At 36.6% G+C, this 27,438-nt stretch overlaps 1 protein-coding gene across 2 annotated transcripts in view; it reads left to right on the top strand.

Moving 5' to 3' along the window:
* Positions 1-27,438, top strand: part of HNRNPLL (heterogeneous nuclear ribonucleoprotein L like) — a 37,529-nt gene continuing 10,091 nt past the window's right edge. Inside the window, exons 1-7 of one of the 2 annotated variants that reach the window (XM_040224662.1) lie at positions 1-728; positions 12,168-12,286; positions 16,191-16,428; positions 17,852-17,937; positions 19,738-19,834; positions 19,924-19,996; positions 24,250-24,321. In XM_040224662.1, the coding sequence (XP_040080596.1) occupies positions 540-728; positions 12,168-12,286; positions 16,191-16,428; positions 17,852-17,937; positions 19,738-19,834; positions 19,924-19,996; positions 24,250-24,321 (874 nt within the window). In that variant the 5' untranslated portion in view covers positions 1-539. The remainder of the gene's footprint in view (positions 729-12,167; positions 12,287-16,190; positions 16,429-17,851; positions 17,938-19,737; positions 19,835-19,923; positions 19,997-24,249; positions 24,322-27,438) is intronic. The other variant, XM_040224663.1, reaches the window with a different exon arrangement.

The following is a 27,438-nucleotide window of genomic DNA, read 5'->3' as shown; positions in this document are numbered from 1 at the left end:
GACGAGGCCGGTCCGTGGGCAGCTTTTGACGAACAGTCCTTACAGCCAATTGGAAGCCTGGTCGACTTTTCCCTCTGCCAATAGGGAGCGAGGCCCGGACTGGGGAGGGGGGCGCTTCCCGAGGGCTGCGGCTGGATTCGATCCCGGGCTGCTGCCTTGAAGGCGGGGGCGGAGGCTCGGCCTGGGCGGCTAGGAGCGGATTAGGGGAGGAGGGAAGACCGGAAGCCACGGTCGCGTCCCCATCCTTAGATTCGCTCCTTCGGGCTGGGAGCGGAGACGCAGGAGGAGGGAGAGGCTGGATGTCGGCCCTGTGATAAAGGGGAGCGGCTGCTCCGGAGCCTCTTCCCGGGGCTCCTCCTCATCCCGCCAGCCGTCCGCAGCCACCCGGCTCCTGGGCGCGGGGCTCCCGCGGACGATTCGTCCGCGCAGATCTTTGCTGGAGAGGCGCTGCCGGTGACGAGGACTGGCCGGCGGCGTCCGAGGCCCGCGCCCCGCCGCCACCCCCACCGGCCTGCCGGCCGGTCCCTCTGGCCGCCGCCATGTCCTCCTCCTCATCCTCCCCCAGGGAGACGTACGAGGAGGACCGGGATTACGAGAGCCAGGCCAAGCGCCTCAAGACCGAGGAGGGGGAGATCGATTACTCGGCCGAGGAAGGCGAGAACCGCCGGGAAGCGACGTCCCGGGGCGGGGGCGATGGCGGCGGCGGCGGCCGGAGCTTCTCACAGCCGGTAACAAAGCGTGGCGCCCCGTCAGCTGAGTCTGGCGGCTCCCTGGGAAGCAGGGCTCCGCGGCTGGGACTCGGCCTCGGGGCCTCTCGCCCTCCTCGTTTTCCCATTTTGCGGCGCTGACAGGGTCGGGAAGCGCCGACTCTTCTCTTTCGGGCTTTTAGTCTTCGTCCTACCTGTTTCCAGCATCCCGAACGCGAGTCCGGCCCCGGCCTGGCCGCAGGCCCCGCTGCGAGTCCACTGCCGGCCCTGAACTTAGGGAGGGTCGCGAGCGGGGGGCGGCGCGAGGCATTGCTTCCGCTCCGGGGGGCTCTGATGCGCGAGTAGCGCTTTGTTAAACTCCTCAGGCGGTTGACGGGCGTCTGACAACCGGTTCCCTTCAGCCCCTAGCCCCCAGCCTGCAGCATCCGCGCGCTGGTCTAGATCACAGGATGGTGGCGTCGGTACCGCCCAGGGATCTCTAAGCCTAGGTGCTGAGGAAGCCTCGGCTCAGTGACAGATTACGCTGTGGGGCTCACAACCCAGTTCCCCTCAAGGTTTAATTAAAAATTTTTTATTCTTGCTAGGCCTGGCGCGCATGCTTTGCTCCCCAGTTTCATGGTTATTGCTCAATACAGTTTTCGGCTCTTCGATTAAAAATAAAATATGTTGGCAGGTGTTCGCATACCGCTACTTTAAAGTAAAAGGAATCTTAAGTCTCAGTTTTTCCTGGGCAGTTTGTTCCCAATTTGTTCCATAAAACTGAACTCAGAACTGCATCAGACACACGTTCCGAAATTCTTGTTTTTTCGCATCAAAAAGCTTAAATAGAGGCAGAAGGAATGTGAAAATCGTTTCATCCGGAGCAAGTGGTAACTCAACTTCAGTTGAATGGAAACTTTAAGGACGCGAAGCAAAGCAAAAGTTTTTTTGCCATTTTTGGTGCACGTAAGCTGTCTTTATGACTTAGGTGTTCTTTAAACTTGTAACACATTCTAACTGATTTTAAAAACCTATATCTGAAATTTTCGAAATTGTGCACATGTTCTAATATCAGATTAAAATGTTTTTCACCTTCTATAAGAGGCAAATTAGAAGTCAGAAGTCTTTCAGCTCTTGTTTGCATTTTAACGTAAAAAATTCTGGTCAGTAGAACGTAGAGTTTACAAAGAGGATAATGTTGCAAGACATTTAAAAAAGGAAATTTGTCTTCCTCTAAATAGTTTTCTTATGGCTAGATACTGCTTTCAACTTCTGTACCTAGCTATTTGGAATATTCAGAGTGTAACTTGAAAGTGTGAATAAAAGTGCATTTCTTCTTAGGAAGTTTCAGTTCAAAATCAATTCCAACGTGGAAACTGAAAACAGGAATGTTGGAATATTATAACTGATATTTAGATGCATTGAATCAGCATATTTCTTTTGCCAAAAGGCTTGGTTGAGTTTTTGTGCGGCGGCGTGAAATGTCTTCCATTGAGTGTCTTCAAGATATTTTAACCAGTTTACGAAAAATTGTTTTTGAAAACAGATTAAATATTAAGCCAATACTATTGTTTTAGATGTTGGAAAGAAAATAATGTATAATTAATACATTCAAAGTGCGTTGTATTTAATAGTGGAAGTAGCTCTGGGCAGGGCTTGGGGAGTCAGAAATCTTAGCTAGTATACAATGTGTGACCTTGGTAAAGTCAGTTAACTACTGTTCGCATACAGTTCTCTTTGTAAAATGTGAAAGTTGAACTTCGTGCTTTCCGTACCTGAAGTTGTAATTCAGTGGTTGATCTAATGCAGCTTTTAACCCAGGCAGGAACTAATGTATGTAGATTGAGTTATAAATTCAGATTTTAGCTGCTTTTTTTTTCTTAGAAGAGCATGAATTGCTTTTATTTAATAGTAAAGCCAATACTGCATTGTTGAATCTAATGAAGGGTTATTTTTCCTGTTTTTAAACATTTTTCTTCATGTAATTTTGGATACTATTTTGAAATCATTGCAGTTGTGGAAACCTGTACATAATAAAACTTTACTAGGACAGGAATGCCCTGAATAGAAATTTATTGTCTAGTGCATCATCATTCAGAAATATGGTAATTCATCTAACTGAGAAGGGTTTGACTCCACCTCAGCCTAGCCCCAGAAGACTTCGTGATCAAACTGTTTAGGTAAATGCAGATTAGGTACAATGATGGGTAACCTCTTCAACACTAGCTGGAAGATTGTAAAAGTGTGCAGTAAGACTTCAGAGATTTACATTGTTTGGCTTTTCATGGGTTTTCTTGATTCTTTAATAATAACTAGGTTTAAAGAGGATGTATTTAAGAAAAAGTTTATACAGATGCTCCTGATTTAAAGATCAGTTATTCATTGTAAATGATGTTTTTAAGGTGTAAAGAGAAATAAGTTTGTAGTTTGGATATGAGAAATTAAGACACTTCAAATTTGTGTCTTTTGTTGCTTTGAAGAGCGAAAACTCCCAGAGTGTTTTGCATTCTTTGGGCTACATTTTAAATAAAGTTTATGGAGGTTCATGCTGTATATTATACAATTACTTTATCCTTGTGGAATAAGTTGTGTTCTTAAATTTAGCAGGTATCACCTTCAAGATCATATTAATAGTAAATATCTATCTGCTTCAGTTCAGTTCAGTTGCTCAGTCATGTCCAACTCTTTGCGACCCCATGAACTGCAGCATGCCAGGCCTCCCTGTCCATCACCAACTCCTGGAGTTTACTCAAGCTCATGTCCATTGAGCCGGTGATGCCATCCAACCATCTAATCCTCTGTTGTCCCCTTCTCTTCCCGGCCTCAGTCTTTCCCAGCATCAGGGTCTTTTCAAATGAGTCAGTTCTTTGAATCTGGTGGCCAAAGTATTGGAGTTTCAGCTTTAGCGTCAGCCCTTCCAATGAATATTCGGGACTGATCTCCTTTAGGATGGACTGGTTGGATCCCTTTGCAGTCCAAGGGACTCTCAAGAGTCTTCTCCAACACCACAGTTCAAAAGCATCAATTCTTTGGCACTCAGCTTTCTTTATAGTCCAACTCTCACATCCATACATGACTACTGGAACAACCATAGCTTTGACTAGATGGACCTTTGTTGGCAAAGTAATGTCTCTGCTTTTTAAGCTGTCTAGGTTGGTCATAACTTTTCTTCCAAGAAGAAGAGTTAATTTCATGGCTGCAGTCACCATCTCTAGTGATTTGGGAGCCCCCCAAAAAACTTTTCAGAAAGCAGCTAGATTTCAGAATGTTAGCTCTTCACTTGGCAAAACCAATTGAAGAATTGGGAGGTTACTTAGAAAAAATTCTGCTTTTATAAAGATTGGTATCAAAAATTTATGGAGTACTAATTCACTTTAGAGACTTTTAAGTTTTTCTTTTACTCTATTCTGCTAGTGACTAAAAAGACAAATCAAAAATTGTTAAAGTGATTGGTGATGAGGTGAAAGTTAAAGTTTCTCAACTTTTAATAAATAGACCTGTAAGATGGCAAAATGCCAAGATAAAAATAAGGATCCAGGATTTCCAAACAGAATATTCTGTCTGCCTTACATAAAGAATCTCATTTGAATTTAAGACACACTATTATCTCAAGCTTTAATGATCTGAATTACAGTGATGATACTGTGATGGCTTATTGGGATGAATATAGAATGGGAGATGGGATGAAGTCACTTCGTTAGTTCCCACAGGAAGAGTTTAGACTGTGACAGTGAGCATAGTAATTACACTCTGGAGAATAAAAAAGTTCACGGATGTGTACCTCAGAGGTAAGTGCCAGAGCCTCGAGGCTTCTGTAGCAGTAATGTCCTGTGTCTTATTTAGCTAAGCTGCTGCAGTGGAGTGAGAATTTTAGGTTTAGTTTTGGAAAGTAAATGAAAAGTAGTAGGTTCTGGGACTTCCCTGGTGATCCAGTGGCTTGTGCCTCCACTGTAGGGAGCTGGGGTTCAGTCCTTGGTCAGGGAACTAAAATCCCGTGTGTCAGGCAGCAGAGCCAAAAAAAAAATTGGTAGGTGTTACTGCCTTTTGGTTTTAACAAGTGACTGTTTTTTCGTGTTAGTACATAAAAGTGAAAAGTGTTGTTAAGAGAGCTGTAAGCCCAACCAAAGCAGGTGTCTTGGCTCTGCTACCAGCATGCTTTGTGACTTAATCTCTTTGGAACTCAACTTGCTACCTATCACATGAGATGGTTGGATTAGAAATCCAACCAGATGATGATCACTGTGATCTCTTAGCTCATTAAAAAAATAATACTTGAGCCCCCTATCATGTGCTAGGCGCTATTCTTGGGGATATAATAGTTTAAAAAATTCCATATTAAAAAATGTGTGATTCTGCATCATTTAGCACTTTATTCTCCCTCTGTGAAATTGAATACAACTTTCAAAGCTTGCAGTTGCAGCCACAGCACCAACTCAGGTGAGCTTAAACAAAACAAAAAGGGGTATAGGGAGTTTATTGGTCCATATAACTATGAATGCCAAGTTGTGGCATAGTTTTAGGCATTTCGTGATCTAGCGATTTAGATGAAGTCATAGGGACTAGATTCTGTCTCTTTCCATGTTTCAGCTCTGTGACTCTGCGATTCCATAGACTATAGCCTACCAGGGCTCCTCCATCAGTGGCATTTTCCAGGCAAGTGTACTGGAGTGGGTTGCCATTTCCTTCTCTAGGGGATCTTCCCAACCCGGGAATCAAACCCAGGTCTCCCACATTGCAGGCAGATACTTGACCCTCTGAGGCACCAGGGAAGCCCCTATTTCCTCTATGTAATGATAAAGTTAGGCCTACATTGTTTTCGCTAACAAATAAAGAGAACACAGCCTGTTCCTCAGTGTCTGTAACTATCCCCTCTGATAAGCCATTTTTAAAAAAATATCTCTCTACTCCTGACGAGTCACTGGACTACTTCTAAAGTTGGGAAGTTAGACTGTGTGAGTGAGAATACCAGTGGAATAATGTGGGACTGGGGTGTTTTTGTTTGCTTGTTTTTGTGTTTAACCAAAAGGAGGAGGAGAGAGTTTTGGGTAGACAAAACCATAGGATTTCTACCATATTAGCAAAAAGATAGATTATTTTTTTTAAAGTTATTTGAATCATATGACTCTTCATTTTTTATCTTTGTTATATGATCAAATGTACCTTAAAACTTTGAAAAGGAAAATTAAAAGACTTGCTGTATTTGGGATCTGCTTTATTGTAAGGAAAGAAAAGACCAAGCAATGTGATTGTTTGACTTGAAGACCATGTACTAGTTAACTCTAAGCATAACGTAAGTTAAAAAAAAATACTTGCATCTGCCCCTTGAAACTAGTTGGTCCTTCACCTATGTGAAGTATCCAGAGTAAAAGGGGGGAATAATCTTAAATAATAATCTTAAATATCTAGACATCTGCACTCATTTCTTGGTACTACTTTGATAAATTCTAATGTATCCAGAAAACAATTACCAGAATAGAGAAGGTACTCAAGATCATAATCATAAGAGGAATGACAAGAATCTGGGGGATATTTAGCCTGAAAGTAAACTTCAGTGTGATTTCAGAAATCATTACAAATAGAAAGGTTATGTAAAAGAGGGACATGAAGATAAGGATGAGGGTGGCAATGATTAATATTTATTGAGCTTTTGTTTAGTAACTACATCTGGCACCGTGCTCAACATTTTGTACTTGTCCTTTTTATTTGTTGTAATTTTAAGTGATGAGGATTTCGTTTTCTTATTTTTTCACAAGTGAAACTGATGTTCAGAAGGGTTAAAGTAAGTAGTGTAAGATCACAAAGCCTATAAATGTCCAAAGATTCAAACACTGGTCTGACTTCACAGGTCATTTTGTATAGGAGGCTACAGGGAGACAGATTTAGATGCAGATTATGAAGAACTTTCTAAAAATGTAATAGTCTCACAAGGTTTTTCCCTGTCATTGAGGGTGTTTAAGGAGAGGCTTATAATCATCAGTTGCAGTGGTTCTGTGCACATTTGGTTTTGGAGGATGAGGATTACTCAATTTGAGGTTGTTCATTTTTAATCCTATATAGGAGGACAGAGAATGTTGTTTGGTGTTGCGCATGTGTTATGCATGGAAATGTTGGGAAAGCAAAAACAGCCTGAAGACACTGAGCATTGCCTTTATGAGTTTATAGTTTCACTGTATCGAGAAATGTTAGTGGACCCTTCTCATTTCTCTCATTGTGGAAGCTTCATTTGTACTCTATAGTGCTTCCCTTATTCTTTAGTCGAGCCTGGTTTTCAATCAGCAATAGTCAAAATTAGTACTCAAGGTTTATATTACTGGAGTTTGTCTTTGAGATAGCCTTTGGAGAGGGGCAGGGTGTTTGTAACTGGTCTGTAGCTTTCTGTGAGGACCAAAAAATGCCTCCATTATAGATCACACAGTTTACCTAAAAAAGGGGTTGAGTGATTAAAAAAGAAAACAGGCACATATAAATTGAAGGCATGCCTCCATTTGCTGGGTTCTTATTCAGAATATTGTTTCTAGTCTGATAAATCGTAGCTATAAATAGACCAGGAGAGAGCCTAGATAACTAAACATCTGAAGTGGACAGAATGAGCTTCTATATGAGAAACTCTTTAAGCTTTAGAAGACATAGTCAAAATATTAATATGTGGATGGGGTAAACAGTACTGACTTACCAATTTAAGATTCAGATGCATAGTATGATGCTTAAAGGAAGTATTTTTAGGGTAGCAAAGGAAGGTCTGAAGATGATTTCAGATTTCTTATCACCAGTATATAGTATAAAGTATTGATTTAAGAAAAATGTTAGTATTTGGGGGGAAAATGAGGGGTATAGTGAAAATATAGTTTGAAAAGATATCTTTAATATATCAGTTTTACTTTTGGAAACAACCCTAGGGTTTCTTTTTTTTTTTTTTTTTCTTTTTAAAATAAACTACAGAAAGGATGAGAAAATTTTAAGTTCAAGAAAAGGGTACTAATTTAGAGAAATGTCAAGGTAGGTAAACTCATGAAAGGCAGAGTCATTGAGTGGGAATAAGGGACATATATAGGGGTTATAGGATATGTTCTCAGCCTTGAGGTGAGATATCTCAGATATGATCATATCTGAGATCATATGATATGATATGATCATAGATCATATCAGATATCTTAGAGATGATTATATCTGCCTCTAAGTATCATATTGATTGCATTTAACATCATATTTTAAAGAATGACTTAAATTTTGATTTGTTTCACTTCAGTTCAGTTCAGTTCAGTTGCTCAGTCGTGCCTGACTTTTTGCAACCCCATGAATCGCAGCACGCCAGGCCTCCCTGTCCATCACCAAGTCCCAGAGTTCACTCAGATTCACGTCCATCGACTCAGTGATGCCATCCAACCATCTCATCCTCTGTCGTCCCCTTCTCCTCCTGCCACCAATCCCTCCCAGCATCAGGGTCTTTTCCAGCGAGTCAACTCTTCGCATGAGGTGACCAAAGTACTGGAGTTTCAGCATTAGCATCATTCCTTCCAAAGAAATCCCAGGGTTGATCTCCTTCAGAATGGACTGGTTGGATCTCCTTGCAGTCCAAGGGACTCTCAAGAGTCTTCTCCAACACCACAGTTCAAAAGCATCAATTCTTTGGCGCTCAGCTTTCTTCACAGTCCAACTCTCACATCCATACATGACCACAGGAAAAACCATAGCCTTGACTAGATGGACCTTAGTTTGCAAAGTAATGTCTCTGCTTTTGAATATGTTATCTAGGTTGGTCATAACTTTTCTTCCAAGGAGTAAGCGTCTTTTAATTTCATGGCTGCAGTCACCATCTGCAGTGATTTTGGAGCCCCCCAAAATAAAGTCTAACACTGTTTCCACTGTTTCCCCATCTGTTCCCATGAAGTGATGGGACTGGATGCCGTGATCTTCGTTTTCTGAATGTTGAGCTTTAAGCCAACTTTTTCACTCTCCTCTTTCACTTTCATCAAGAGGCTTTTTAGTTCTCTTCACTTTCTGCCATAAGGGTGGTGTCATCTGCATATCTGAGGTTATTGATATTTCTCCCGGCAATCTTGATTCCAGCTTGTGCTTCCTCCAGCCCAGCATTTCTCATAATGTACTCTGCATATAGATTAAATAAGCAGGGTGACAATATACAGCCTTAACGTACTCCTTTTCCTATTTGGAACCAGTCTGTTGTTCCATGTCCAGTTCTAACTGTTGCTTCCTGACCTGCATGTAGGTTTGTGAAGAGGCAGGTCCAGTGGTCTGGTATGCCCATCTCTCAGAATTTTCCACAGTTTATTGTGATCCACACAGTCAAAAGCTTTGGCATAGTCAATAAAGCAGAAATAGATGTTTTTCTGGAACTCTCTTGCTTTTTCGATGATCCAACGGATGTTGGCAATTTGATCTCTGGTTCCTCTGCCTTTTCTAAAACCAGCTTGAACATCTGGAATTTTATGGTTCACATATTGCTGAAGCCTGGCTTGGAGAATTTTATGCTAGTTCATCCTTAAAAACCACAGCTTTCCTAAGAATAAGGATATGCTTTTCATATAGCCATTACCATCGTAATGGTACCTTAGACAGTCAGTGGCTTCCCTGATAGCTCGGTTGGTAAAGATTCCTTCTGCAATGCAGGAGACCCCTGTTTGATTCTTGGGTTGGGAAGATCCACTGGAGAAAGGATAGGCTACCCACTCCAGTATTCTTGGGCTTCCCATGTGGTTAGCTGGTAAAGAATCCTCCTGCAATGCAGGAGACCTGGGTTCGATCCCTGGGTTGGGATGATCCCGTGGAGAATGGAAAGGCTACCCACTCCAGTATTCTGGCCTGGAGAATTCCATGGACTGTATAGTCCTTGGGGTCAGAGAGTCGGACACGACTGAGCGAGTTTCGCTTTTACTTTTCAGACAGTCAGTACTTCTATTATTTAATATCCTGTCTATAATTCAGTTTCTTCAGTTTTCCCTAAGATGACTTCTATAGCAATTTTTATCTTATAAAATGAAACCTCACATATTGCATTTGGTTGTCTGTCTTTACTCTTCAATCTGAAGTCTTCCTTCCACTAATTTTTGATACTTTTTGAAGAGCCCAGACCAGTAGAGTTTTATTTTACACTTTCACCTTTGGCAGCTCATTTCTAAGGATCAAAGGAGATAGCTGTCTTATTTCTTGTAGTTTAATTATTTTTAGAGTAAAACTTGTTATTTGTATTTTGTGTTGTCTTTAAATTAGATTTTTAGATATTATTTAGAGCTTTCTTCCTGAATTATTGTCATCCAGTAGTATTTAAGAGCTTAATGATGATAATGTCCATTTGGTTGTTGAGTTTCACCGAAACAGTCTCATTTCTTTAGGCTGCTAATAGAATGTTGGTATACAGAGTGTGCAATTAAAATGATTTGTTTCAGACTTAGTAGCATGTAATGAATGTCGGTTTTACCTTAGAAAAGACTCAGCATAAGCAATTCAAATGAAATTCCAAGGACTGAATTAATATTTTCAAAGGACTCAATTTTGACAAGAGTGTCAGAGTAATCTCATGGTTACTTATATACTTAAATTAGATTTTTAGATTCTGACATTTTTAATTAGCTGGGCACAAGACTGTTACAATATTTTCTAACAGCCTTTATAATAAAGCAAAGTTGGTAGGTCTTTAAAAATAGCCATAAAGGGATTTAATTTTCTTAAAATGATTCTTAAGTTTTAATGGTAAAACGTGCTCTTTTAGATTAGAAGGAAAAACCTTTCTTGCCATTTGTGGGAGAAGAACCTTTTCCTTTAATAGATTTTTTTGGTTATATATATGAATTGTACATGGGTTTCATTCCTTTCATTTTAAAAACTGTTTAATTGGAATATAGTTTATGTATAATATGTTAGCTTCAGGTGTACTGCATAGTGAATTGACTTTGCATACATTGTGAAATGATCACCATAATAAATCTAGTAACCATCAGTCCCTTACAAAGTTATTATAATATTACTGACTATGTTTTTTATGCTGTATATTACATCCCATGGCTTATTTATTTTATACCTGGAGGTTTGTACCTTTTAAGCCCCTTCACCTATTTCACACTCCTCCCCTCCCAATATCCATTTGTTCTCTGTAACTGTGAGTCTGTGTTTTTGTTTTGCTTGTAGGTTTGTATTGTTTTCTTAGATTCCACATAATACCCTTGAGCTCCATTCATGTTGTCTCAAATAGCAAGATTTTTTTTTTTGCTGAGCCTTGGGGCATGTGGAATCTTAGTTCCCTGACCAGGGATCCAACCTGCACCCCTTGCAGTGGAAACACTGAATCTTAACCACTGGTTGGCAGGGAAGTCCCCAAAGTTCATTTTTATGGCTGAATAATATTCTTTATCCATTCATCTGCTGATGGACACTTACGTTGCTTTGTTTTTGAAGTGATGTAAGAGTGGTGCTCAGTGGCTATTTGTATATATAAATCTTTGATTTATAGGACTTCAATAAGTAAATGAGAGCTATTTTCATTTTCAAGCTAATTCTCCTACATGGTCCTTTTTAAAATAAAGTATAAGACTGTATATTTTAAAGCTTCTTGCTGGGCATACTCAAAGATACACAGTATTTCACAGAAGCCCAGAGAGGCTTGTGTTTTTTATTTGTTTTTGGCTGTGCCTGTGCAGCTTGTGGGATCTGAATTCCCTGACCAGGCCCTGGCAGTGAAAGCACCCAGTTCTAACTATTGGACCAACAGGGAATTTCCAAGGCTTGTATTTTTGAGTACTCCTTGTTCAGCAGGAGATGGTTGTTGTTGTTCAGCTGCTGAGTCGTATCCAACTCTTTGCGACCCCATGGACTGCAGCCCACCAGGCTTCCCTGTCCTTTACCATCTTCCGGAGCTTGCTCAAACTCATGTCCATTGAGTCGGTGATGCCATCCAACCATCTCATCCGTTGTTGTCTCCTTCTGCCTTCAATCTTTCCTAGCATCAGGGTATTTTGTTATGTGTAGGCTCTTTGTATCAGGTAGCCGAAGTATTGATGCTTCAACTTCAGCATCAGTCCTTCCAATGAATATTCAGGGTCGATTTCCTTTAGGATGGACTGGTTGGATCTCCTTGCAGTCCAAGGAACTCTCAAGAGTCTTCTCCAACACCACAGTTCAAAAGCATCAATTGCTGGGCGCTCAGCCTTCTTTATGGTCCAGTTCTCACATCCATACTGGTACTTTAGCAAAGATGGTACCTTGTATAAATTTAAGTTGTCAAGTGTACTGAGTAACTTCAAATCACGGTGGAACTAGAAAATCAGTTAAACAAGGTCAAAAGATGATATTAATCTATATTGCAGGAAAAATGGAGTGAATACCCTTATATTAACTGGAACTTTTTGTTCAGTTTTTGTGATTGCAGTTTGATTTGGGATTTTTATATAAGTTTTTGCTTTTTAATGCAGAGTTGGATTTACTAAAAGATGCAATTTTTTTTAACTAGAAATTATTTTATCTTGCTAGGAGGCTGGTGGAAGTCATCATAAAGTTTCTGTTTCACCTGTTGTCCATGTTCGAGGACTCTGCGAATCTGTAGTGGAAGCAGACCTTGTGGAGGCCCTGGAAAAATTTGGGACGATATGGTAAGGCCAACAGGGACTCGATATAGATGTGGAAACGGTGCAGTAGAGCAGGCTTTGTTTTCTTGCTGCAAGCCTTGATGCTTAGCCATAGAATATATTCTTTGCCTATAACTGTATTTCTTTGAAACCTTCTGAGTCTTTCTGAGATTAATTTTTAATTCTTCTGAGGTGAATTTTTGTGGATCATGATCCCATCTCACTCCTCAACCAGATTGTGTGTAACACTAATTATTGCATCTTTCATCTGATTTTCAAATGAATCCATGATTCCTTCTTAAATACTGTTTTAAGCCATTGAGTTAATTAATTATGCCCTTTATCTTCAGAGTTTCAAATAGTAGTACTTAAATACTGTTTTTGTTTGTTTGTTTGTTTATTGTAGTTTGTTTTGAACTATTTATTAATTGGCAATGAAAAGGGAGTAGACTAAAGGGTAGGCATTATTTGCTTAGTGTGAGTTGCTGTGGTATCATGAGTGGTCAGTGTTTTATCCTAGCTTATCTTCCTTTTGTGTTTTGTATTCACTCATGCTCTTCCTTTACAGCTGGTGTATACTTAAGAATACTGACTTACATGAAAAACGTGATTTGCAAAATGACTCTGCTGCCCAAAATAGACACTTAAAAAAATCTTTCTAAATTGAAATATGCTTGGCTGTTCTTTCTTACTATGGATAATATAGAATTTATTACTTTTTTTCTATTTGGGGTTTTTGTTATAGGCAACAGAGACTATACAGACTAAGTCATAATATATAAACAGGAGAGAAATTTCAATATATTTGCTGAGATCATTTGACTGCTTCAATTTTATAAAAATTTATGTGGGGTTTTGAGTATTGAAAGAAGATGGTGAGGGAGAGATCAGAGATTCCAACAGAGAGGAATCATTTCTTCAAAGGAGTATTAGTAGTGTTAGGTGATACCTTCCATCATGGCATCTTCTTAATTTCTTGGTGACCTCAATGAGAGGTGGATGACTTAGCAAACTTATTACTCTTAACTTATGGGCCTCAGAAACCACTGTTAACATTTTGTTTATGGTTGGAGGTACAAATTGGAAAACCACATGGGCATAAATAGAAGTCCATTTCTTGAAGTATCACTAAGATGACTGTATCACTTCTTAGTCATTTGGAGTGGATATTGGAAGTTAAGTTTGTCTGGAGAGTTACATAGTATTGAAGCAGACTCCTTAGATGATTCTTAGACTTGCATGTTGACATTGATTCACCCAGTCACCACTTCCAGGTGGTGTGTAGTCTCATGGAGTTATAAAGAGACTCCATGAAACAATGAGGTTATCTCTGGATTTTTATTTTCTTCTGTTCTTATATATTTAGGGCTTTTTAAGTTATTTTTTTACAGCCAAGAAATACTGAATATTGTCAGAAAACAAGTTGGTGAGCAAATGAAGTTGGAAACTTTAGGGAAATAATAATTATATTGATATTTTGATGTCAATTATGACCATGAACTGGATGTTGGGGATTAAAGAAATAGAACTGTTTGTTTCAGGTTGTGATTACTTTGAATCACTTTTGAGTGACTTGTCAATTTTTAGACTCTACACTGTTTGATATTTAGTCTATGGTAATGTGTTCCATATATGAATTTTATTTAGTTAATTTGCATAGTACATCATTCTGCCCTCAAGATTCGTAGTTATGTGGATAGAAAAATGGTGAAATAATTGGAACAAATTAGTGTATAATTAAGAGCTTAATTGGCATAAATATGTACAATAGGAGTTTCAGCTGTGTGAAATGATCTTGAATAAGAGGTATCTGCTCCCAAAGCCGAAAGAAGTTTGAATAGCCTCCTATGAGGAGTAGGTGTTTGCTTCAGAATGTCACACTTATAGAAACTTTCCATATTTTTTTGTTTGTTGATTTATTTGGTGGTATATGTGAGGGCAAATATAAAGATTATACAGAAACTACTTGTATTAAAAAGATGAGTCACCAATATAGTAATATATAGTAAGTTTATACTTAAAAACTAGATGTATAGGAAAGAAGTTCAGAAGAAACTATAAGATGTTAAAAATAAGTCAGGATAATTGCTATTTTTTGTCTTTATTTAATCAAAAGAATATTTAAAAATATATCCTTATAAGTCTCTTTTCCTCCCTTCTCTCTTTCATTAAAGGAAAAGATACTAGATAGTGATTAGCTATACCAGTTTGAATTTTAAAACAAAACTTTGGAGACCTGATTTATGTAGTAAATCTCTTGCTTCCTTTTGTTTTTATTTAAAAATTAGTAAGTATGTTTTAAGCTATAAGCTGAACATACCTATTCTAACATATTTTTGGACTTTTTATTTTTTCTCTCTTTGGTCTTCCAGTCTTTCTTGTATTAGTACTTTGAACTTTTTTTTTTTAATTATGTACCCCAGAATTTAAGTGAATTATAAAATGCCTGTGACATTCTGATTTTCCATTCCCTGTCTTTATATGATGCTACTTTTCCTGGGTAACCTGTGTAGCGTTTAACTCTGTGCTTCTAACTTACTTCTTATTGTAGCTAAAGAAAGCATTTTTTTTTTTTTACTACAAACAGATAAGTCTATTATAATAGGCCAATAAAGAATTTATTTTTTTGAGCCTTTATGATTTTTCTGTGTTTCCGAAGACCCAAAGGACATTATTAATATATTTACTTGGTGATACCACTAAGCTTTAAACCAACTTAGATTTGTGAGAGGGAGAATATTTATTATTCTTAAATTTCTTTAGCATAGACCTAATTCTGGTGTTTTCTATTTTTTTGTATACAAAACTTTAGAACCTCAACTAGGAGTTTGAGTTTCTAAAAGGAATGTTTCTCTCCTGAAATTTATATCTTGCATTTATAGTTGGGAAAACTAATCCTAGGCGTTACTGTTTCTGTGTTTTATTCTTCAGTTTTGAATGGTGTGGGCTGAAAGCTAATAAACCTCCTAGACCAAAGTATTGATTGAATACCTGTCATGTGCCAGGCTCTTTGTTTCTAGATGCTAAGGATGTAAAGATGAGTGAGGCAAGGTAAACAATTTGTATGCAGGAACTGTAATCTTGACAGCCGTGCTCCCAGTTGTATAAACAAGGAAGCTGAAATTCTTAAGAAATTACGTAATTTGCCAGGCTACAGAGTGGTCTGTTTCTTACTAAGAAATGGCTTGCCAGTTTTTGAAGTGTAGTTAGTTCCTGGATGCCTGATTGAGAAGCAGTGCTGTCACTGAGTACCTGACCTCATGTTATTTCTCTGGCCTCCTGCTCTTATAAAAAGCATATTGACTGTGTTTAAAAATATTTTTAACACTCTTGTTTCTGTGAATAGAGGACATGGTTCTCTGTTCCTATCCACATGTTCTGATTTCTTGCTAACTTCCCTTCATTTCTAGTTTTTTTTGACATGTACACACTGCTTTATTTATTTTTTACTGTGTTGGATCTTCATTGCTGCACAGGCTTTCTCTAGTTGCAGTGAGTGGGGGCTGTTCTCTAGTTGCAGTACATGGGCTTCTCATTGCAGTGGCTTCTCTTGTTATGGAGCACAGGCTGTAGGTCCACGGGCTTCAGTAGTTGTGACTTCCAGATATTTTCTAATGCTGCTTATAAGTGGCAGCCTGAGGAATAAACTGGATGGGATTATTAGTAACTGATAACAGAATTGTGCTTGAGGAGGGCATGAAGTACATAAAAGCTTTTAATCACAAGAGGACCTTTCAAACATATACCATCTACCTGGTATACCACAATTTATTTGGATAATTTAAGAGTTTACTAACATTGGGTGTAGGTAGTGAAGACTACTAGCCTGTATGATATGAGACATTTTTAATTAAAGTCTGCTTTTACTTGAGAAAAAGGTTAATTAAACTTGCTATATTGAAGTATTCTTTCCCTATCTTCCTTTCAGCTATGTGATGATGATGCCATTTAAACGGCAGGCTCTGGTGGAATTTGAGAACATAGATAGTGCCAAAGAATGTGTGACGTTTGCTGCAGATGAACCTGTGTACATAGCTGGTCAGCAGGCTTTTTTCAACTATTCTACAAGCAAAAGGATCACTCGGCCAGGAAATACTGACGATCCATCAGGAGGCAACAAAGTTCTTCTGCTGTCGATTCAGAATCCTCTTTATCCAATTACAGTGGTATGTATTTTAGTAAGACAGACTAAATTAAAAGTGATTTTGGAATTTGCCTTGGGTGACTAACCTATAGTTTTCTTCACTGCCATATAGATGTTTGAAAATATTGGGTTTAAAAAAAGAGAATTACTAAAAGTAATCTTAGTTTTGACTATCACATCTAATGAACAAAGACATGGTAAGCACTGAAGTTGTAAAGAGGTCAGAAGCACAGTTGTCATAATTAAATAGGCACATTACTTTTATTTACTACTCTCACTGTTAACTCTCTTTCTGATAATAAAGTATAGACAGACTTGTTGGAAATGATCCAAGAAATCTCTGTCACTCATATGCCAGCACATACACTAAGAGCATCTACTAGGTAGTGACAGAATCCCGTGGTATAGTAAGATGTATTTATCATTATAAACTGTTTAGAGATAGCTTGTTAAAAACTTCTCTTCTTCACTCTTTAAAAAAAATAATGTTAGAATTTTGAAAGGATTCATGTCCTAAACCAGTTGAGTTTTCTACTTTATAATAATAGCATGCTGTTTAGTAATAAACTAGTGATAAGGACACTTGATTTTTGTAATGAATAAAATGTCATAATAAGAGGCGCTTCATTTAGTATGATTTCTAGTAAGAGTATATGATATTTGAATATAAACTTTTAAAGCATTAGATACTATTTAAATTTAGATAGATACTATGTATCTATTTATTTTTGTGATCTGTATAGACTTATTAATAAACACCATTAATATATTTACAGTATTTGGTGTTTGGGGAAAAAGAATATAACTAGTACAAGCACTCTGATTTGTTTATTATATCCTTAGTTACCTAATGGTATAGCTCTATAATGTAGGTACTCAAAAAATTTGAAAGTTGAAGAATTGTTCCTAAGTGGGTATTTAGGGTTCTCTCTTAGATTCAGGCATCTTGTTTGGTGAAATTTAACTCTTTAGAAATGATCTTCCCTGAGTCTTTTATCTATAACCATTGTCCTTGAAAAATAAATACTGAGTTGTACTACTCCTACTCTTTAATAAATATTTTTTATTGTAATTTAAGTGATTATAATATTAAACATTTCAGAGTCACATTTGGGAAAAAATGTAATTGGTTACAGCTTTGGTTTATTAATTGTATTATCAGAGATTCTTTTAGGTACTTTAAAATTTGAGGATTCATTTAGGAGATTATAAGTAATAATGCTTTTCAAATGTTTCATTGGAAGTTCTCTAATATGAGTATATTGTGTAGGTGAACAAATAGCTTTAGATTTATTAAAGTATAACAGTTTTTAGAAGTTTAATTAGTGCTTAATAGAAATGACATCATAACAGGTTTTTTTGTTGTTGTTAAACAAAATAGAGTTTGGCTTTATTATATTTCTGAATATAAGATGTGATGAAGTCTTGTTTTGTTTCCTTCCTAGGATGTTTTATATACTGTATGCAATCCTGTTGGAAAAGTCCAGCGTATTGTTATATTCAAGAGAAATGGGATACAAGCAATGGTTGAATATCCTTTATTTGTAAATTTTTTATTGATGTGTATGAATGCTGTGTAATATAGATCTTACTTTTTCCTGCTTAATAATTTTGAGAACAAGTAGTGTTTATTATCCCCCACCATCTAGTTGTCTTAGGTTTAAAAACAAAACTGCAGTACCCACAGAGAATTTTACTATTTTTGATAACTTATACTGTAAAGTAATCTAGTGCTCCATCTTACAGTTTGCTTTGCTTTTTTAATGGGGAGAAAAAAATAACACTGTTTGATTATATGTATACTTGTACCTTTTTGAAATTTATCTCAAATGGACTTTTCTGAATCTCTTTAAAATAGTTTGGAAGTATCAAAATGTTGGAATCAGTAGAATGTTTCTTTCCTTTTTTCACTGAATCTTTTAAATGATCATGGTTTATGTAAGACCTACTTTTCTATGTTAAATTGTTACATACATTGAGTAAAACGAGCAAGCTGTACATATAGTACAATCCCATTAAAAAAAAAAAAAACCCTAACCTATGTGTACATGTATATGCATAGAAAAAAGTAGGGATATATAATGGTAATATATATTATATATATATTACTCTGGCAAGGTATTTTTGCTTTTTTTATTACCACTTTTGTGGTTTGATTTTTTTTAAAAAAAAGAAACTTAAAGTAAATTTTTAAAGGCCAGTAAAATGAGGATAAAGATTATAAACTCAACCATCTCAGAATTACATAAAAATCTTTTGTTATTATATTGATTCTTCATAATATTCTTCCTACTTAATTTTTTTGGCCTTGCTGTGTGGCTTGCAGGATCTTAGTTCTTGAACTAAGAATTGAACTTTCACCCTTAGCAGTAGAAGTATGGATTCCTAATCACTGGACTGCCTAACAGAAAATTATCTGTTCTTCTTACTTTGAGAGTACAGTATTTCCTATTTCAAGATAGCAGGCTGTAAAAAGAGAGAAAGAAGTGTTCTTGCTTCTGCCCAGTTGGCTCCGTCCAGCACAGAGAAGGAAATGGCACCCCACTCCAGTATTCTTGCCTGGAGAATCCTGTGGACAGAGGAGCCTGGAGGGCTGCTGTCCATAGGGTCACACAGACTTAGCAGCAGCAGCAGCATGGTCTGATCCGGAAATATGGCCTCTATATGTGCTGTCAGTGTTTCCACCAGATGTGAAAGACGTTGGCTTCATTAAGTTGACTAAGGGAACTTCCTTCAGTGGATCATCCAGCACATCTAACTTCAGTTCAGTTGTGTCTGATTCTTTGCAACCCCATGGACTGCAGCATGCAAGGCTTCCCTGTCCATCACCAGTTCCCAGAGCTTGCTCAAACTCATGTCCATCGAGTCGGTGATGCCATCCAACCAACCATCTTATCCTCTGTCATCCCCTTCTCCTCCTGCCTTCAGTCTTTCCCAGCATCAGGGTCTTTTCCAATGAGTCAGACATCTAACTTAGGCAGAAATAATACTAGCTCTTTGTATATAAAATAAAAGTTTAAAAGCTTCAAAAATCAAAACAAAAAGAGCAAGCTGGCCTTTGATAGGGAATGAGACCATGCTCCATTTTCCCACTCCCCAATTTATAAAGTATTTCTGATGACCTAGAAGGATTAATGTAGATACTTTGGTTGCATTATGTTTTCTTTGGTACCCTTGATCTTAAATTCTTGTACTAAAAATTGTTAGAAATTTTATTTCATAAAGCATTTTCAGAAGTAAGTTATTTCTGACTTTTTTTAGTCCACTTCTTAGGGAGTGAATAATGATAAATTTTGGACACTTTAAACCAAATTTCCTTAATAGAGCTTAAGTTTGAATCAGTCCTATGTGCCCAGAAAGCTAAAGCAGCTCTCAATGGAGCAGATATATATGCTGGATGTTGCACACTAAAAATTGAATATGCAAGGGTAAATTTTTTTTTTTTCAACACTTTGCCAAAGAAGTTATTTATGCTTTGGATACACAGTTTGACTTCCTTTCTTTTTAATCTTAACAGCCAACTCGTCTAAATGTTATCAGGAATGACAATGACAGTTGGGACTACACTAAACCGTATTTGGGAAGACGAGGTAAGTATTTTATGCATTTTAGATGTACTTGACATCTGCTGTCAAATTTTTACATGCAGTTAGATTCCTTTTTCCTGACATGAGCTAGTTCATTCAAATGAAAACCTTTGTTGGTGAAGCTTTTGTTGCAAAAGGCCTTGTAATGCTGGAAAAGAACCTTGAACATTAGTGCCCCCTTCTGGTATGTACTGAGTTAACGTATATTTAGTTCAACAAGGAGCCCACACATACAGGCACGCCCGCAGTTCAAGGACTTGCATTTCTCCAAGCAGCTCTCTCTCTTTGGAGGAGAGGAAACTGATTCAGAATATTCCTTACAAACTTCAAACTTGCACACTGCTTCTCTATGGAAAGGACTTTCCCCCCAAGCTGGACGAGGCATTAAGAAGGATAGAGGACTCCAGCAGGCTGACTCTACACTTCATCATGCACAACATCGGCATCAGCAAAAAGCCCTCTGAAAAACTCAGACTTGCAATTCACCTTGACTGCATACTGCATGCACCATCACCCCAAGTTTTTAAAGGAGGACACTTAACAGTACTTCAGACTTGCATGGGATGAATACCATGATAGACTGTGCCCATTTATTCAAGTTGTATGTATATATTGGTTTGATTTCCCTTAAGGTTTCAGTTGTAGAATTTAAAACTTTTCACTGACGGATACTACATTTTATCTACAATGTTGTAAATCTTAATGCCCATTGCTGTAACTGTTAGCAGCTTAGGTTCAAATTGTTAACTGAATCCTTAATAGAGGATATAATCCTTAATAGAGCTATCTACAGGTCTTGGGAATTATAATGCTCAACCAATCCACACAGATATTAAAGATAAAAGAAATAGATACATACTTGCTGACCTAAGATTACTTTTTTGTTTTTGTTTTCCTCAATTGTGGACATTGAATAACATAATAATGAAAAGATGAATTATATGTAAAAGAAGATTTTCTGTGTGGTTTGATTTTTGTAAAGTGGCTGTTTATAAGTTGTCACTTTTTGTAACAGTTTAAGATTATCATTCATGTTAATTTGTGTAACTAGAAATTTTGACCTTTCAAATGTAGGTGAAAGTACCATGTCTGTTCAAGGTAGAATATATTTAAACTTTATAAATCTGAAAATAGGAGCATTTCATTTGAGATGCATTTTCACTTATAACTTATAAATGCTAGATTTCATGAGCATAGATTTGAATGATAAAATTGTTCAACTGACTGTGTGGCAATTCTGGAATATACAAATCAAATGTGGATCTTGTAAAAACAAGGGGGCTGCAGTATTGGCTACATCTCAACTACAATATCAGTATTTGAACCATGTGTTGGGAAACCTCACCAAGATGAGTATATCCGTAAAAGTCAATAAACTAGGAAAAATTTTTATGCATCTGAAATAATCTTGGTCAGTAGGAACTCCATAGTGCATGTACTGTTGCCAAAAAAAAAAAGAGAGACAATGTGGTGATCCTTTGCATGTTCAAATATTTAGGACTTTTGGGTGACTGACCCCTGTAATTCTTAGTTCTCAGGAAATCATCTTGCCTTATGCATGGGGTTGCAAACAAGTTTGTTTGATAATGCAGCTTAGGCTGGACCCCACATTTTTTACTACTTACAGAAATCTGCTTGGCCTGGGCTTGGTACAGTTGAATACAGTATTGAAAAACAAAGCCTTAGTACTCAAACAACAGAATAAGTGGTTGATGAGAAACCTCTCACTTCTGTCAAGTTACAGTTACTGAACATTCAGTTTTTTTTCTAAACTCATTTGAAATAGTAAGTTTGGTTATTTTTCTCTTAATGTTTCTTAAAATATTTATGGACATCCTTCTTATTTTAATAGTGTGTATTTCTATTCTTTTAAAAGAACTGAGTTTTACAAAAGCCAGCTTAGATTAGATTTTTATACAAGAAATTATAGTCAGGAAAGTTTAGAAATGTAAGATAGAAGTTTAAATAGGGAAATATAATTAAAGGAGGTAGAACAGTTAGCTGTTTATACTTTCAAAAGGAAAAAATTCTTGTTTTCTGATTCCTTACAGATAGATGTTTGTCTATACAGCAAATATCATATAGCAGTTTATTTTTGTTTTTGTAGTGACTTCAGCTTCCATTCAAGTTGATATTGAATTGTAACTTTTTCTACCAAAAACAAGAATGACTTTATAAATATAACCTCATTTCAAAAAGTTCTTTTCAGGTCAATTTACATTTTAGTGCAAAGAATTCTTAGCCTAGACTCCAGAGAATCCCTCCAGAAATGTTCAGCAAAACTTGTGTGTGTGTGCATCTTTTAGGGGAGAAAAGGTCCACAGCTTCCATCAGATTTCAGACTGAATCCATGAAAGTTTACAAACCACTGTTTATACATTGATAAATTCAGTGTTTAACTCTTCCTCATACTTCTTTATATGACCTTATGTTAGTGCATTCTTCCAATTATTGAAGAAAAATTATTAAAGAGAAATAATGATGTTTGGCTGAAAGATACCTTAGAGATCACCTACTCTAACTCCTTCATTTTATACATAAAGATTGTTTCTATGATTATATAGCAAATTAGTGGTTACGTTGAAATCTTAATTGACTCCTAATTCAGTGCTCTTTCTTTTGTAGCACACAGTTAACTGTCAGTAAAACTAAGCCATGAAGACTTTATGATGGTTTTGGTTTAAGATTCTTAGATCAGATAAGCACTTATATTTAGCATTTGGTTGCATTCTTGAGCAGAGGAATGTTAGCAGAGTAGAATAGCAGACTGGATTGATAGAGTGAGACTTAAATGATAATACTGGGAAGAAGGAACTGTGAGTGTTTAGATTGGAGGAGAAATAAATGACTTTGGGAATATGGAGAGGATCATAATAACTTCTAAGCATTTGAAAGAGTTTTTGGAGAAAGACTAAGTATTGAGTAAGGCTGTGAGGCCCTCAATGGAGTAGAATATATTTAGAGGACAAATTTCTATATAATATAGAAATTAATTTTTTCATGATTTAAGACTAACTGAAAATGTAAGGGAAAGTAATGAGTACCTTGTTACCAGAGTTGGGTCAGCAGAGGCTAGGTGGTCCCAGTTGATAGTCTCAGGGATGATATAAAGAGAATTTATACACTGAATAAAAGCTGAACTAGATGACCTCCTAGGTCCCTCTCAATGCTGTGATAACTTGAAATAGGTAATTTAAACAATACTTCTGTAGCGTGAAGTGAAAATTAAAGTATTTCTCATCTCCCATTAACCTCATTTGTTTAGGTGACTAAGGATATGTAGAAAGCCTTTCTCTTTGAATTTTCAAAGAATGACCAGACTCTTAAGATTGATTAAAAAAAAAAAAAAAAAAGAAAATCTACTGAACACCATAATTTGATCAGCAAACTTTCTCAAAATATTACACAATGATTTTTAAAGTTTACTAACATAGGAAGTACTATTTTAGAAATTTAGAATAATTTTTTTTTATTGTTTTCTTAGATTTGAGGAAATTGGCATGCCTTCCCTAAAGATGTAGTTAGCATAAAAATTATCCTTTAGGAGTATTGTAGTACTCTCGTCCAATAATGTAGCCCCCTTGGTTAGCTTTAACTTGGCATACTTAAGCTTTGAGGGTGTTCCTAGTTCTGCCTGGTGTTAAGGTCTATAGACAATGGCCAATCCATGATACACAGTATGGGCCAGTGATGTGAAAATTTCCAGCTCTCAAGTCAGTAGGTGTTTGTAAATATGTGTATATACATACAAAATACTCTGTGTTTACTGATTGTGAAACCATGTAATACAGGTTGTTGTTGGCTTATGCTGAACTTCTTGAAAGAAGCCCACTTTGAAAATGTGTTGCTGTTGAAGCTAATAGTATGCATCAGGTACTGTCTTTCAAAAGTACTGCACTTAAAGCTTGTTTTAAAGACATGTATTGGTAAAAAACTTCTGTACAGTGTCAAGCTTTAGCATCGTGTACCTCACTTTCTGAAAAGTATCCATTCTTTCCTTAAATTCGAAAGTGTGATTGTATTTGGCGTTTGCCAAAAAGATATTTTCAAGTTAAGTGGAATTTGTTAGATAGAATTATTTTCTTAAACTTCTGGTGTTTGTATTTAAATTGGATATGAATGGATGTTTAACATTAACCAGGAATCACATTTCTCATGAATTGTAATGGATGTTTTGAATGGGTGTTTCCCATGTGAGAACTCTGTTAAGTACTTGAGTCAAAATTGTTAAAACCATGTTTCTACTTTTGTGTCAGATAGAGGAAAGGGTCGCCAGAGACAAGCCATTCTGGGAGAACACCCTTCTTCGTTTAGACATGATGGCTATGGTAAGTTTGTCAAGGCAGAAGGAAGGTAGTATAGACAAACTCTTAGAATTTTTGCATTTCTGATGAAGAATGGCACAATTTTTGTCTCTCTTTTTTTTTCTGCTCCCTTGACTTGGTTTATGGGATCAGTCCCTTATTAATATACTCCAAAGGAGTTGTCCAAAGTCCTTTGTTTTCTTAGGCTGTTGTTATATCACATAATCTTTGGGATAAATGAGAGCTCTTGTTTGGGATTGAAAGCTTTTTCATTGTTACATTTTGTTTTATTTTGGTTTTGATTAGTTATGAGCTCCAGACTGTTAGAAGACCAAAAAGAAGTGTAGCTCAGTAAGTGTATTTTCTTCCATTCCAGCAGTTTATGAGCAAAGAGGAATTTAGAGTAATAAAAGGCAGAGCGAATGGGGTATTTGTTGAAAAGGAAACATGATGATCTCTTTAATTCTTTTAGTTCTACACTTGGTACTTCACCTTTGGTTAAATTTGTATTTAGTTCTTTTTTTTGTTTTTAACTTCTTAGTTTTAATATTTGCTATGTTGATAAATTAAGATTATGAAACCTAGATTGATAATCTTCCCCAGGAAAAAGTTAGGTATCTGGCTGTTGTCTTTATAAGCAGATGTTGAGAACTGTTGATAAAAATTTAAACTGGTTCTAAGTTCTGTGTTTTTAAATATTTTTTGTTTTTAGCAGTAGTCATTGACCCTACCTATTCTGTGGTTTAAAGTTGAAGTACAATTAGGATTACTATTAGAAGTGGTAGAAAACAGAAATTGCTATGTTGTGTTCTTGGGATTTATTATTGAAAAGCCACCAGTGTTTCCTGTTGTTTGAAATGTTTTCAAATAGTGTACATATTTGATGACCATTCTTTGCTGTGAGTTTTAGCTTAATCCGTAGTATCTTTTTTTGAACTCCAGGAATTAATTACGTGTATGTGTATGTGTCTAATTGTTCAAGTTTCTGTGATAGTCTGTATTACAGAAGAGATTTTGAAACAATATGTTATATCAAAACAGTAAGTGTAGTATAAAGTGAAAATCTTACTACAGTCATTATAGTGTGTTCCTTGATCATTTTTCTTAGTTTCTTTAACAGTAAATATTAATATGGTCATACAAGTAGTTCTCATCCTTCAGTAAAGAATCCCTTATTAGGAATTTACTGTGCATTGTATAATGGAGGGTTTCAAAAGAATGGCTTATTAAAGTTTGTAGTATAGTTGTAGATTATATAAATGTGTCATGGCAGTCAGCTTAAGGCCAAAAATTGGTTAAATATTCTGCCAGAGAGAGTTAGAAAAAAATCTGTGAGCATATAAATGAAGGACAAAGTACTACAGTAATGATGACACAAACCATTTTCTCAGTGTGGCTTTTCAGGTTTGTCTTCACTTAATAAAATACTGAAAATTACATCAATAAGAATATGTTATATGCCCTAGAAGAACTTTATATTTTCTGAAAGCCTGTTGTGAAATTCTCTGTTGGTTTCATGCCCTAAGAGTGTGTGTGTATAAATTTTAAGATGTAAGCTTAAAGAGCGATGCAAAACTCTTTGGAATGACGTTTGTTAAATAGGGGTCATTCCGGTTCTGGAGAGTCCTGCTGAAGAAGGATGGTTGTGGTGGGTTTGTGTAGGGGCACCTGCTCTGAGCTATGTTTATTGAAACATTTGTCTCAGAGGAGAGTTTGCTCTATTTTCCTAGGGAAGTAAGCAGGAGAGGGGATAGGAGATAATGACGAATCAAGACTGACTGAAGAAAGAAGTAGCATGAAGAAACTGGGGTAAAAGCAAAGATGGGAGTCAGTGCTCGTGATATTGAGCCTTTTTTACAAATGCTTCAAATCATAGCTGTGTCCCTTCAGATCAGCAGCTCAGCAAAGCAGGTTCATTTACATTTTGGTGTCATATCATAGGTGACTTTTCCTTTATAATAGTATGTGAAAAAATAAAGGAAAAGGTTTATTTAACAGATTAAACTTGTTCACTGATTTATTACAGGAGTATAAATCTGTGCTTTAAGAATTCTTTATCTTTATTTGAAAGTCTAGCCATGTGAGATGAACTGATAGAAGCCCTCATACTTGAAAAGTGGCAAAAAATAATGTACAGATTTTAAAGTGTTGAAGATGGGGAAGGCCTTCAAAGTGTTCAAAATGCCATTTATGTAGCATTTTCCCATATAAATGAATTTTTTTAAAACAGAAGCAGCAATACTTTTTGCATGAATTATTTAGAAAGCTTTTAAGAGACTTGTTTTTAATCTTCTTGATATAGGTAATGATTTAAATAGTGTATATAACATAATTTAATCCTGATGGCTCAGTGTCATTACAAACATTAGATAATCTTTTGCACCTATGACATTAGATCTAGAGTTTTTGGACCTTGGTCAACTTCAGCAGAGTGGAAGTTTCCATTACCCATCCCACGTACATTTTCCCACTGTCTGTGAAAAAATTTAGTCATAATAGTGTAGTGTCATTACTGTACAAGCAAATGGTAGTATTAGGGGAAGGGCTGGGTGGAGTATAATATATATGTGTGTTTTTGCAGTAGGGGTAAGAATAATTGATATTTAACACCACCTTATATATAATAGTCTAAATTAGAGGCTGAAATACAGATAATTACTTAACAAGTAACTCACCATGAGCTATATTGATTGTTTTGATAAACTAGATTATTGACAATAAGAGCAGTTGAAAACCTTGACCAATTTAAGGCAACACTGATGATGATATATTGATAAAGTATGCCTCCATAAAATTGTAGGAATTTACACTATATTTACATGTGCTCAGTGATAGTATTTCTGTGTCGTTATGAATGGCAGCTATATTTAGAATATTGAATGTTGAATCCACATAAGCTGTAATAATGTGCTATGATACCAAAATATAGTAGTTTTTAGTAACTCACTCTATGTGACAAGTGTTCCTTAGTCTTACATAAAAGTGAAAGCCAGTAGCATTACATATTCTTTATTTCTTGAAAAATGAGGGAAGGACTTGGGATTTTGGATTGGTTTCTTGCACAGTAGGAAAATCTTTATATGCACCCCAGAGTATGCTTGTATAATCACTGACTCAGCCCAGTCGGTAAAGAATCTGCCT

This window comes from Oryx dammah, unplaced genomic scaffold (genome assembly GCF_014754425.2).
Source record: "Oryx dammah isolate SB20612 unplaced genomic scaffold, SCBI_Odam_1.1 HiC_scaffold_25, whole genome shotgun sequence".
Lineage (NCBI taxonomy): Eukaryota > Metazoa > Chordata > Mammalia > Artiodactyla > Bovidae > Oryx > Oryx dammah.
Note: the sequence above shows the minus strand (reverse complement) of the source record. Positions and strands in the feature narration are given on the sequence as shown.